Consider the following 12644-nt stretch of genomic DNA (forward strand, 5'->3'; position numbering starts at 1 on the left):
AAGAGAAAGAAAGTGTAAAGCAGCCCCCAGGATCCCTCAGTGGGAAGCAGCGCCCACTGTAGCTACTGTCCCTGGTCCTGAAACTCTTAAAATGAAATCCAAAAATCACCCAAGACAAAGGCAAGAAACATCCCTAGAATCACAGAGTGGTTTGAGTTGGGAGGGACCTTAAAACCCATCCAGTTCCAGACACAGGCAGGGACACCTTCCACTGCCCCAGGCTGCTCCAAGCCCTGTCCAGCCTGGCCCTGGGCACTGCCAGGGATCCAGGGGCACCCTGTGCCAGGGCTGCCCACCTCCCAGGGAGGAATTCCTTCCCCATATCCCATCTAACGCTGCCCTCTGGCAGTTTGAAGCCATTCCTCCTCGGCACTCCAGACCCTTGGAAATAGTCCCTCTTCATCTTTCTTGTAGCTCCCCTCAAGTCCTGGAATGTTAGATAGGAAATCCAAACAAGGGCTGAGCTAAGGCATCCTAACCTAGGAGATGTTTTATCAAGCCTTCTACTATGTTTGGGCTTTTTGGGTTTTGGAGCCTTTTTGGTTTGTTTTGCTTTTTCTGTTTTGGTAATATGGACAAAAAATGTTGCTCTTATGCCAGTTCCAAGACGTTGGTGAAGTCTCTTCTGTACCTCAGATTTTTCTTCTAATTTAGAAACAGAAAATCCTGTGCTAGCTCCAGATTATGAGGAGAAAAAAATAAAAAGGGAAGCATACAGTGAAAAATGAAAACATTGTTTCCTATATATATCAGTTTTTCTTTATCCAAATTTTAGAATAGGTCATTTTACATGTCCAGGAAAATAAAAAAAAAGAGCCAAAATCATGAACTGTTCACTGTGAGAATCAATCTCTGAGAAAAATGAATTGGTGAAATTTACTTCACTGAAGAGTTTCAACAGCAGTTTTCAGCAGTTCCAACACTGGAACATGCTGCAAAGTCAAAGAATTATCAACAGACAATCCCATTACTCAGTAATTCTTTAAGAAGACCTGTAGCTATTGAAACACTTTGCTCTTCCCTCACGCAAGGCTCCTACTTGCTACTGTTAAGAAAAATTAGGCAGATACATTTTATCTCTTGATTTCCTGCGTGGATTGAAGCATTCGAATGCCCATAAATCCCTTCATTCCCTTCTTTTAGTTCAGTTCCACAAATAAAGGAATGAAACACTAATGAAAGCACTAATATTAGCTGAAACAGTAAAATGAAGACCTTTATGAAAATCAGTCTTTAAAACAAGGTACAAAACTCCACGACACATCAAGTAATCACAAGATGTCTATTGCTTATGTAATCCAATAATGGCCTGTAAGCAACTAACTGCCATCACAATTTATGTTCCAGTAAGAAGATAATGCATTTTATCACACCAAGTCAGTAAGGACATACAATACAAAGAGCAACTTTTTGGTTATTTCAAAGGAGATGTAAAATGTGTATTTGGGAGCCTATTATGTGACTGCAGAATGCAAAACAATCAAGTCACATCCAGTGTGCACAGATGTGGTGGTTTCCACTCCCCACCCACCCCTTAGAGTTTTTAGTCAATAGACAAGAATTGTTGAGATAATGAACTCATAGAAACTGTAACCTGAGCAGTCAACTAAGCAGATTTCTTACATCTGTTATGACTAACAGAAACCTTGATGTAATGAAGAGCAGCCACTTAGCAGGAAAATGATCTTTAAAATGGTCTACAAAATGATCTTAAAAAAATACCTACCGGTCTGGTTGTACCCGCTGCATGTGGAGGCTGATTACGAACTGTAACAGATATTAGAGATTACTGACTTAGGACTTATTTCAAAATCAACTTCTCTCTGCATTATAATTAGTACAAAGCATGTATCTATTACCTAAGTTATCTTTTCTTTGTGTTCCAGGGCTTTTTTGTGCTTTGAAGCATGGAGAAAAAAAAATAGGTTAACTGTGTTAGATAAGCCACAAATGGGTAGTAGATGGCAATGTTACTTTACTGCTATTGAGAATGAAAGCAAGGAGATACCAGTGATTTTTTCAAAATTTATTACACATCCGCCAGCTGTCACTAACACGCTCCTATCCCACGGCACACATTGAAGTAATTTGACCCTTTTTATTACAAATTATTTAAATTACGTCCTATTTGTTGCAAGCTAAAGACACCCTCTTGCACAGGTACTCTGTGTTTTCAATCATGTAGTTGGGTTTTTTTGTGGTATATCCTGTAGATGTTCTACCAGCAGTGGCCAAAACAAAGAGAACTGATCTAACAGTTCCTGACCCCACTCTGCATTTATGGGATAAATCTGTCAGAGCACCATGGCCACGCTGATGCCAGCCTCAGATGCAACACTCCAACTGGGTACTGCAAGAGATGAAAAAATTACCTTTGGCTGGGACAACTGCACAATTTCTAACAGGCAGGGAGGTTTAGGATTCTGGCTTGAGTTTCTGCTGCTTATTTCCCAGGAAGGCAAAGTCACCACGTCAGTGACAGTAAGTGGAAGGAACTCTGTGGTGCATCACAGTTTATCAAATCAGCTTCCAGCGATCAGACTGCCCTGGAACCAGTCACAATGGGTTTCTGGGTACTGTCCTCAGTGAAGCAGCTCCCACCCTGAGCAATCTGAGCCAATTCACCCTCCTTGGAGCAGGAAACTGGAGTGGATAACCACCAAAGGTGCCTTCCCACCACAAATATTCTACGCACGGAGCGATTTTGCCAATTTATAAAAATGAACCAGCAACGCAGCCAGAATTAATTGCAAATACAGGAGGAAACCCTGCCAATGACTCTATTAGGACCTGTATTGCTACTTGCTGTGAAGGACACATTCCTGAGGGACAAGGAAGAAACCCATAACTCTGCTGGCATAGCTAATGCAGGACCCATCCAGCAGCAGTCCCACAGACTCCAACCAGAACAGCACAAGAGAAATGCTTCTCATAACTGTGCTACACACAGCTGGCTATCAGAATCAAATACCTACACTGCGCTCTTTAGAAAGAGGCAAAATATTCAATTATAGACCAAATTGTTTCAATGGAAGTTTCTCTCCTCAGAATACATGAATGTATGTAGTTCTTTACGAAAAGTCAGGCTCCCTAGACTCCTGGTTTAGTTACAGGTGTAATGGTCACTCCGATGACCAGCCAGCTCCAGCTTCCTCTGAGGGTCAGCCTTCAAAGCATTCTTGATTAGGGCACTCTAAGTTTTCACTTCTGCAACAATTCCCACCACTACTGAAAACCAGGAAACAACCTGGCTGGGTGAAAGCTAAATGAAAGAAAGATCCTACATGATGAATACCTTCATGAAACCAGCTTTAGCATCACCAGGGCAATAATACTACTCAGCTGTTAAATTAAAAATCCATTTCTAGAACACAAAAATTGTTATGTTACCTTCTACTTCTCTCCTAGCTACCCCAGGACTGGGAGGAGCTCCAAGACCTTTTCAGAGAAAGAAGAGAAGCTGTACATTGCATAAGAAAAGCAGAAGATTGAGAAAGAAAAACCAGAAAGAACACTACCACAAGACAGCATTACACAATTTAACTCTAAATAAATGACAGTCATCTGCGGGAAATGTTTGCAGCAGCATGGGGAACGAGACTGGTGTGAATTACAAATCATCAAGTACAATCATGTTCAATAACATCTATTATTTTAATTTTACATTACAGTTGAAAAAGAATTTAATTCCTTCAAAATGTTCACTCTCCACCAACTTTTGGCTACCCAGTGTGATCTGACACGCTGGCCTTGAACCTCTCATGAAGCAGAGCACAGACCTGTACTCAAACACCGGGGAGTAAATGAACACATGAAATGGGCACTTACACCCTGCAGCATTAAGGCTAATCTCTGTCATTCAGAACACTGAATAGTCTGTTTCTGCTACGGTACAGCCGAGTAAGGAATTCGATGAAAGCAGTGCTTCCCACTTCCTATAATGTGTTGTATCCTGAAGAACTCTATCGCTAAGTTGCCTCTACGCAGTACTCTGTACTTGGGACAGCTGTACCAATTGGTTTAACAGCTCAGATTGAGAGAAAGAAGATGTTCAATTATGCATAACCATGCTGAATTATTTTATCTCTGCAATATCATCAAGCATATACTGAGCTCCTAAAACTGGATGGCAAAAACACAGCATGACATAGGCATGATGGAAGTACTGAAGGCATTTCTTAGCTATGACAAAGCCTCCTGTTCTCTCACCACGTGCCCACGTGTGCGATCCGCCCAGGAGCTCTCTGATCTGTGAGTTCTGTCACAGAGTGGGCACAGTGAAGGCTGCACATGAGGCTGAAATGGGACTGTCTCCAGAGATGTCAGATCTCTGCTTTGGCTGAACACCTATTTCAACGATGCTAAATCCTAGCACGTGTTATCTGTTCCGGCTGAGATCCAGGCTCTGCCAATTCCCATCACAGGTTTCTGACTGCGAACGACTCTGGGAGAGGAGCAGCAGTGAAGCTGCGCAGGAGCAGGGCACTGCCCCGTAACATTCCTCTGCTCCTGCTTTATGCAGGAGGACAGCTAAAGCCACCTCCTTTCAGCAGAAGGGAGACACAGGCACACGCCGCTATGTCAGTGCACCAGAGAGCAAGATCTCCGGGCACGGGGATTTGGCAAGTTAGAAAATATTCACTGTGTGGGAGAGAAACAGCACAGAGGGTAAACAACCGAGATTTCATCTACTCATAATGCTCTTCAATAGGGGGAAAGCAAAATCATCCTGTTGTGATAATGCTATCACAAAGGGCAGCACAAGAATATTCTAATCGTTAACAGTTTAAACCAATGACAAAAGCCTCGGCCGCAACAATCAGGAAAACTCTGACTACTAGCATTGAAGGAAAAAAAGCCACAAATGTTATTTATTAACTTCAATTGACAACTGGCAGCCTTTATAGTTCTTAATGTTCTCTGAAAATTTAATCTGTAATATATTAAAAAAATATTGGGTAAACAGATTGCAATATTTTGATTTTTAACTATAAACAACTGGAGCTTATAGAATCCTCAGTGAAATTTTTTGTATATTAGCATACAAAAGGTCTACACTTTGTAAAACCCTGCAATGAGTGCAGAACCTTGCTCATCTGAATTCTGAGCTACTTCTGTTATAAAAAATGACCGAACAAAAAGACTTAGATGCCAAAATCCTCCTCTCATCTTCAAAGCATACTGAGCTATTATAAAAAATGCCATGGGCATTGAAGGGACTGAAGCACTTGGGGGAAAAAAGGTCAAAACACATGAGGAAAAAAAAGTAACATTTAAAAGGCATAACATTTTAAAGACATGATCAATGTCCCTTTGCATGTGCTATGGAAGTCTAAACCCAAAATTTGATCCACTTAGACATTACACAGGGATATTTCCACAGAGCTTTAGGAGCCTTCCTCCTAGGGAAGAGAAATAGCTGCCCTTTCCCCACTAAAGTAACCCATAAGGACATTTATTTTGGTTCCAACCCTGTGCTAACTTGCTTGGAGCTGAGCTCAGATACCAGTGAAAAGCAAAGTCTTTATGCTTATACACGTACACCATGAGTGGAAAATGGAGAGCAGAAGAAAAGTGAAGAGCTTTAGGTTGGAAAAATAGATGAAAAAATAAACTACAATCTCAAATGATTGCATAAAAAGCAAGTTTTATGCAAGTTACAACTCTATGGAAAGCCATGTTAGGAAAGAGGACAAAAGAAGACAACTGACTAGTCTTTGCACAATTGAGACTAACTAGGCAAACGGGATTGTGTCAGTGCACAGAAAACTACACAGGACAGAAGAGCAATGAATTAAATCTCACCTATGTCAAATGTGGTGTCTATCAATCGCTTGCTAAAGCACGTATTTCTGCATTTTAACTCATTTGAAAAATTACACGTTGGGCATAAAAGCTTCCTTGTCTCACCAGTATCTAGGAGCCAAGTACATTTCTGCCTGACACCAAAGCAGCCGCTGGTTACAGACTACGCAAAGTAGTTTATGTATTTTCTGAGATTACTCAAAACTTTCAAAGCATTTTGTCAAAAACCCCTCTTTCCTACCAACTGAGGGGCGGTGCCTGGAAGTGCCACTAACAATTCTCACTCTCTCTCATGTATTGATGAGCTGATTTAAGTCCAAGCAGGACAGCAAAACCTGTGACAGAGAAGGACGAAGACTACTTTGAAGGAGCACTGCACAAAAAAGTTAGCTGGATGTATTCACCCAGGACAAAGTAATAAAAACCTGGAACAACCTTTATCTCCGACTTGGAAATACCAGCTTCTGGAGAAATACTATTTCACCGAAAAGTCAGACATAGTTCAGAGGGGGAAGAAAGAAATGACAGTGACATCCATGAATTATCCAGTTCTATGACTTTGAGAATTGCCCATTTTTATACCTTTGGAAATCATCGTGTTAAGTACTGTCACAACAGATCCCCCATGGCAGTTTTGCTATAAAGTCATATTCAAAAACAATTAAAATCATTACCTCCAAATTCTTTTCTAGCAGGTGCAGGACTCCTACCGCCTGACAGTATTTAAGAAATGAATGCAGGAATAATGAAAAATATCAGTATAGTAGGAGGGAAGAAAAAGAATGAGAAAGTTAAAAATCACAAGGGTGAGTTTGTTATTAACTATGTTGCCCAAATGCTTCTGAACATCCAGTTTCTCTTAGTGCTCAATTGTTCACATTGTCAGATGATCCAAATGAAGACTACATTAAAAACTTGGACATGATGAAATGCGTATATACTGATGCCAAAATTAAAGGAATAGCAATGCATCAATGAACGCACAAGTTTATTTCTATTTTATTTTAAAATAGATGCTATAAAAAGGAAAATGTTGAGTAAACATTGCTGTAAATTTTCACACTTTTAAAAACTGTGAAAATAAGTTTTTATAAACTTATTCACTAATAATATTTAAATGGTAAAAATGCTGTTATTTCCCATGGTACTATTGCTTTTAAATGTACCAATTAAACACTTCAGTTAAAAACCAGGGAGCCTCAAGTGTAATATGCAGTTTGGGTTTGCACTTTCAAGTTCATCTCACAGACTTGAAAACAAATATTTCTGAGCACATAAAAAGGTCTCCACATTACCTGAGGGTGGAGGTGGCCGCTGTGGAGGAGCAGGACGTGCAGGAGGAGCCACGGGGCGAGGGGGTGGAGGACGCTTTGGCTCCAGGCTCTGGGGAGGCTCCTTCTGCTGGGCACCAGCCTGCAATTCAGCTGCAGGATATGAGAGAAAACAATGCAAAAATTAGTATCTTGGACATTCTAAAGCCAGCAAAACTTCTGTAATAGCAAGTTTTTCTCACAGAGAGGACAGTCGGTGCCCAGCCTTGGAAACAACGAACCGGAAGTTTTTGAGAGAGGGAAAACAAGAAGAATGAACCAATGATGAAAAGAAGCAGATTTCCTAAACCAAATCTTTTCCTCACGTGTTTTAATAAATTGATATTTTCCATGAAGTCCTGAACAATCTTACCAATTGCAGCATTCCAAATTCTGATTTTGACCCTCACCTGTGAATGAAGTTGGAAAAAAAAGTGCTACGAAGGGAATTCTCAAGGCATCTGAGCAGTTCAAATAAGCTCAATTAGAGGCCGTTCCAAACACCATCATTGTGTTCACTTCATCACTTAAAAAAAGGCTGCGTTCAAACCCAAGTTTTCATACTGTGCTCCCAATTTACAAATGCACTGGTTACAATATGTGCCTTGGAGTTGACAGGAGTAGGGATTGCCAGGGGCTGTACTCTGAGAGCATGACCGGGGTGAGCCAGGATTCTACAGACACTGCAGCACAACTTGAGGCAGTGGGGCCGTGCAATACACACCATGTGTGGACACAGGTGGTCCAGGAGCTTTTCCTGGGCCTCGGCTGGGTCTCGCTGGGAGCGCGGGTCCGTCCGACAGCGTCGGCGACTGGCAGGGGCTGGAACGCGGGGAAGAGCTCGGGGAGGTTCCGAGCCCTGAACTTGACGTTGGCTGTAGGTGCTGAGGAAGGATTTCTTCTACTTCAGCGCTGTAGTCATCGATGTCTCCTAAAGAACAAGCCCCAGAGAAGAAAAGCACATAAGAACTGATGCCGGGCATGGGATTTTATGCAAGAAAAACCCCAAAGTTCCAAGGAATTAGCTCGGCAACCAAAGTATGATTCTTGCATCCCAAGCTTACACATGAAGAATACATATGTATTCAAACCGGCTGAAAATACTCCAAATGTGTAATATATATCACAGATATTTATTAGAGGTAATTATAACAGTGTGGCAGTTGATTGATCTAAGAAACAATTAGCTTTACGGGTTATTTCCTTAGTTTGCAATATGGCAAGTTCTACTTGTTCTTCAGAAGGCTGGGCAGGGGCTTTCCAAGTATCTGTTATTTGTAATAACTTCTGCTTGCAAAATGTGAAATGGTGCTTAAAAAAAGGCTCAACATGGATGTGCTTTCGAAGAGTAAACTGTCAATTTAGAATGTATTTAAATGTAGACGAGAGTGAAGCAGACTGTCGGGATACTGTTGGAAATAATGTGATTTCTGATCTGTTTTAGACGGGCATAAACTTGTTACATAGTTGTACGTGCATTAAATTAACCACATTATTTAGGACTGTAAGCAGTTCAAAGTAAGGAAGGCTTTATCTCAACAAACCTTCCATATCGTAGTCTGCAGTAACCTCAGCATCTTCACAAAGCAAAGTGGAGCTTGTTGATGAAGGTAGCCCAATATTAATCTTCTCCAGATTCATTTCATCTTCCAAACTTCTGATCCAATCTGGATTTTTCAAGCTGATGTTTATAATCCTTCCTTGTAGCTGAATTGCCGAAAAAAGGTATGCACAAAACAGAAGTCGTTAAGAGTAGGAATATTAAAGCTCAGCACTTTAGTTTTAAAAAGGAAAAAATAATTCCTGAAAACATCACAAATAAGGTTATCAGAATTTCTGCACCTAAAGAAAAATAATTCTGATTTTCACCTAATTTTGATAAGTAACTACATTTAGCTAATTTAAACTGTTCATGATGACCATTTAATTGTTTTTTTGGTAGGAAAACTAGCAACTCATCTCCTTTTCAGTTAATCAGGAAGCTCCTGGTTTCTTTACTCTGATAGAAACGCTATTATTTATAAAGAAAAACGCTTTATGTGCTTATAAACTACACGAATAAAGTAATTTTTAGAGGCTAGCACAGAGCAGGTCTTCATTCTGCAAACTGACATTCTACCCAGAGCCCCTTTCCTGTCTGAACTGCCAGGGACATCTCAGCAGATCCAAGGATCCATCTGCAAACATCACACATTTTAAGTCTTAACAGCCAGAGACCAGTAAAAATTTGAAGGTCAGAAGTTAAATTTTCACAAAGATTAAATACTGACCCCATAAAAGTAAATGCAAGCTGAAATTTTGACATTTTTTAGAGTTTTCAGTACAGAAGTGCTAAATTTTTAATAAATGCAGGCTATAAAGATTTTAAATTGGTTCATTCAAGAAACTAAACTCTGCTTTTTAAATCACAAAACCTCCAAACCCCTCATTTGATGAAGGTGTCTCTCAGCAGGAGATCTTAACTTCTCTAACAATACTCCTCCCAAAAATAAATTAAGTTTGATACTTTTTTAACATGGCTTTTGAAATTCAACATACTGGTATGTGGCTATCAAAAGGAAAAAAAAAAAAAAAGAAGATGTAACAGTCTAGTGCGGAACAGAAAAAACTTCTAAGAATCAAAGACAAACAAAAAATCCAGCCCACTCAAGAACACTTTAAAAAGCTAGATTTTCTCTTGCTATACGAAGTTTCCATCATTTTTACATTACCTCAATGCCATTCAAATTCATAACACTCAGAGCAGAGCTTCCTTCCAGAAATGTTACCCACATCTTGTCTTCCACAAACCTGCAAAGTTCATTGGAAACAATAATCAGCAAAATACCACAACACTTAACAGTACAATTGCCAGCCTAGCGAAAATGCAACATCCTCATTTTCAGTTCATTTAAAACTACTAACTTAATTCTAGAATACAAACTTCGCATAAAATTCTCAAAAATACGAGTATCTGGAAAAATCATTCCTGAAAACTGAGACACATACAGGTATGCAAAATGAATTCTAAAGACATTTAAATTGAAATTCAAATGTTAAAAACTAAACAGATCAAAACTGAAAAGGTAGCTAAGTAAATAACTTCATTCAGGAAATTGGCTGGAACAATGAAGATGAATTTTGGGCTTGCTCCAGCAGGTTCAAGTCCAGACAGGACAAGGGGGGAATGACTTCCCACTGCCAGAAGGTAAAGTGGGATACTGGGGAGAAATTTTTCCCTGTGAGGGCTCTGAGGCCCTGGCACAGGTTGCCCAGAGAAGCTGTGGCTGCCCCTGGAGCCCTGGCAGTGTCCTAGGCCAGACCAGAGCAACCTGGTCTAGTGGAAGGTGTCCCCATGGCAGCAAGTGGGACTGGATGATCCCTTCCAACCGAAACAATTCCATGATTCTACAAGCAGAGATTGAAAGGAAGAAGTTCTTTTTAACCTTATAAGTATAACTTCGCCATAGCTTGCAAATTTTTGAAGAAGATCGTCAATCAAGTTATCATCAAAATAGTTTTCTTCTGCTGAAGAACTTCTGATGGAGACCATCACAGTACCATCAGGAGGTCCTTGCGTTGCAATCACCTCCTTATACACTTTTTGCCTCTCTTCTGCTTCAATTTCAAATATGTCAATGTCAATCAGAGCAACCACAGGCCTTGGATAAAACGGACAAGAAAATCCTGTCAGCAGAGCATCTGAGCAACAAAATACACAGCATGAATATTAAACTTTAGGAAGTAATGTATAAAATTAAACTGGAACCTATGATCAGATGTCTTCAGCTCTGCTCTTCCATAGTGCAACAAAGTGCCAGGATTCCACGTATAAGGGACATTACTGTCACTGTGAAAACTTGCATTCAGGAGATCCAGGTCTTCAGCTACAGCCAGCAATGAAAACAAAAGAGGAAAAATACAGTGATTGCAAGGATGTGCTATTTGTAAAAAGAAAAAACATAGAAAGTAAATCCAAACTGAGTGTCTTACAGAAATACCCCCCCTCAACATTCTTTTCCACTCCTCGAATGTCAGTAACCGGGATCTGATTCATGGCCCTCTCTTCAGCCTCACTGTGTTTACTGAAGGTCTGTTACAAGTGTTCCGTCTCCTACCAAGCCAGGAACAGGAGCTCAGCATCACTGGCATTGGGAACATCACTGAACGGATCCCTTAAGTCACTTAAAGAATATTTTAAACAGTTGAAGGGAGCCCTGATACCTGATCGGTCAAACGGCCACTTTCTTCTCCTCCAAAGGATCCGATCTGTCCACGCCGGTGTGCGACACTTCTCACTGGTGTCATAGTCATCAGAGAACAGATCGTATTTGTATGTCGGGGCAAAATTGATTTTCCCTTCCAGAAATCCCCTAAAAATCTGTAAAAACAGAAGAAAGAAACAGATGGGAAACAGCAGGAAACTAATCCGAATTCTCTATTCTAACACTGACAAGGTGTATAAACATCTCAAAACAAAATTTTAAAAACCCCTGTTATTTGTTAAAACGGATTCCTCTCCACATTTTGTCTGCTGATAACATTTGACACTACGACTAAACAGTGACCCAGACAATCATCCATGAGAAGAAGTATGCCAGCAATCATATCTTTAAGCCCACTCTTACTAGAGTTACTGTTACTTACAACCCTACTTCAATGTCATTACCAACTGGAGGTCACCCAGAACACTGACGCTGCATCACAGCATTTTAATCCGCTGTTTAGCTAGTTGGGAATTAAGGTTTGTATTTTAGCTATCTGAACATGCCAAATGTTCTCACAAATTCACAGACTCACGGGCTGGTTTGGGTCGGAAGGGACCCTAAAGACCATCGGGTTCCAACCCCTGCCATGGGCAAGGATGCTGCTCACTAGACCAGGTTGCTCAGGGTGCCATTCAGCCTGGTCTTGAGCACTTCCAGGGAAAAGTTGACAGAAGATGCCCCCTCAAATAAATGGGATTTTAGAAAGGAAAAAAATAGAGTCCTTAATACATTCAGTGTATTCAAAATGAGCTTCTCACTCATTAAGTGTTTAAACTGGACACAAGATAAAACCCTTTCGTTAAGTCAGCTCCATTCTTGAGTTCAGCCTTCTACGGGCATCTTTTCTTCACTTCAGAAATCCGTAAAATAGAAATCTAACTTGGATCTTACAGTCAAAGCTGCAGCAAGTGATAGGCTGACCTGCTTTTCTTGTTGGAAATACAGTTTGAAATCCAGTCAATTTAAAAGTCAATGTCAGAATGCTACAAGTTCCACAGCTTCTGAGACAAATTATTTGTTTGCCCTCAGTAAATATTTTCTAACCTACTTTGATGGAGCAAGTTTCTCTGTAAACACCTTTCCTGAGCAGCAGGTACAGAAGTTAACCTGCCACAGCCACAGAGCTTCCCCAGGGACACAGCTGGTACCCAGACAGCAGCTTCTGAACGATGGACTATCACCCCAACAGTGCAATGCTACTCCTGCTCCCCAGCCAGGAGTCCTTTTCATATTCTGGCAGTTTCCATAGATTTCTCCACCTTTATAACTGCTGGAGGTGTCT

At 40.6% G+C, this 12644-nt stretch overlaps 1 protein-coding gene across 15 annotated transcripts in view; it reads right to left on the bottom strand.

Moving 5' to 3' along the window:
• SYNJ1 (synaptojanin 1) overlaps positions 1 to 12644 on the bottom strand; it is a 50133-nt gene that overhangs the window by 7394 nt on the left and 30095 nt on the right. For 7 of the 15 annotated variants that reach the window (XM_040089522.2, XM_040089533.2, XM_040089512.2 and 4 more), the window contains 11 exons: positions 11319 to 11475; positions 10864 to 10981; positions 10541 to 10756; positions 9827 to 9905; positions 8660 to 8822; positions 7840 to 8046; positions 7101 to 7229; positions 6480 to 6518; positions 3391 to 3438; positions 1860 to 1898; positions 1727 to 1767 (listed from right to left, as the gene is read on the bottom strand). In XM_040089522.2, the coding sequence (XP_039945456.1) occupies positions 1727 to 1767; positions 1860 to 1898; positions 3391 to 3438; positions 6480 to 6518; positions 7101 to 7229; positions 7840 to 8046; positions 8660 to 8822; positions 9827 to 9905; positions 10541 to 10756; positions 10864 to 10981; positions 11319 to 11475 (1236 nt within the window). The remainder of the gene's footprint in view (positions 1 to 1726; positions 1768 to 1859; positions 1899 to 3390; positions 3439 to 6479; positions 6519 to 7100; positions 7230 to 7839; positions 8047 to 8659; positions 8823 to 9826; positions 9906 to 10540; positions 10757 to 10863; positions 10982 to 11318; positions 11476 to 12644) is intronic. The other 8 variants (XM_040089565.2, XM_040089574.2, XM_040089543.2 and 5 more) reach the window with 4 other exon arrangements.

The sequence above is a fragment of the Hirundo rustica genome, chromosome 2 (genome assembly GCF_015227805.2).
Source record: "Hirundo rustica isolate bHirRus1 chromosome 2, bHirRus1.pri.v3, whole genome shotgun sequence".
Taxonomy (NCBI): domain Eukaryota; kingdom Metazoa; phylum Chordata; class Aves; order Passeriformes; family Hirundinidae; genus Hirundo; species Hirundo rustica.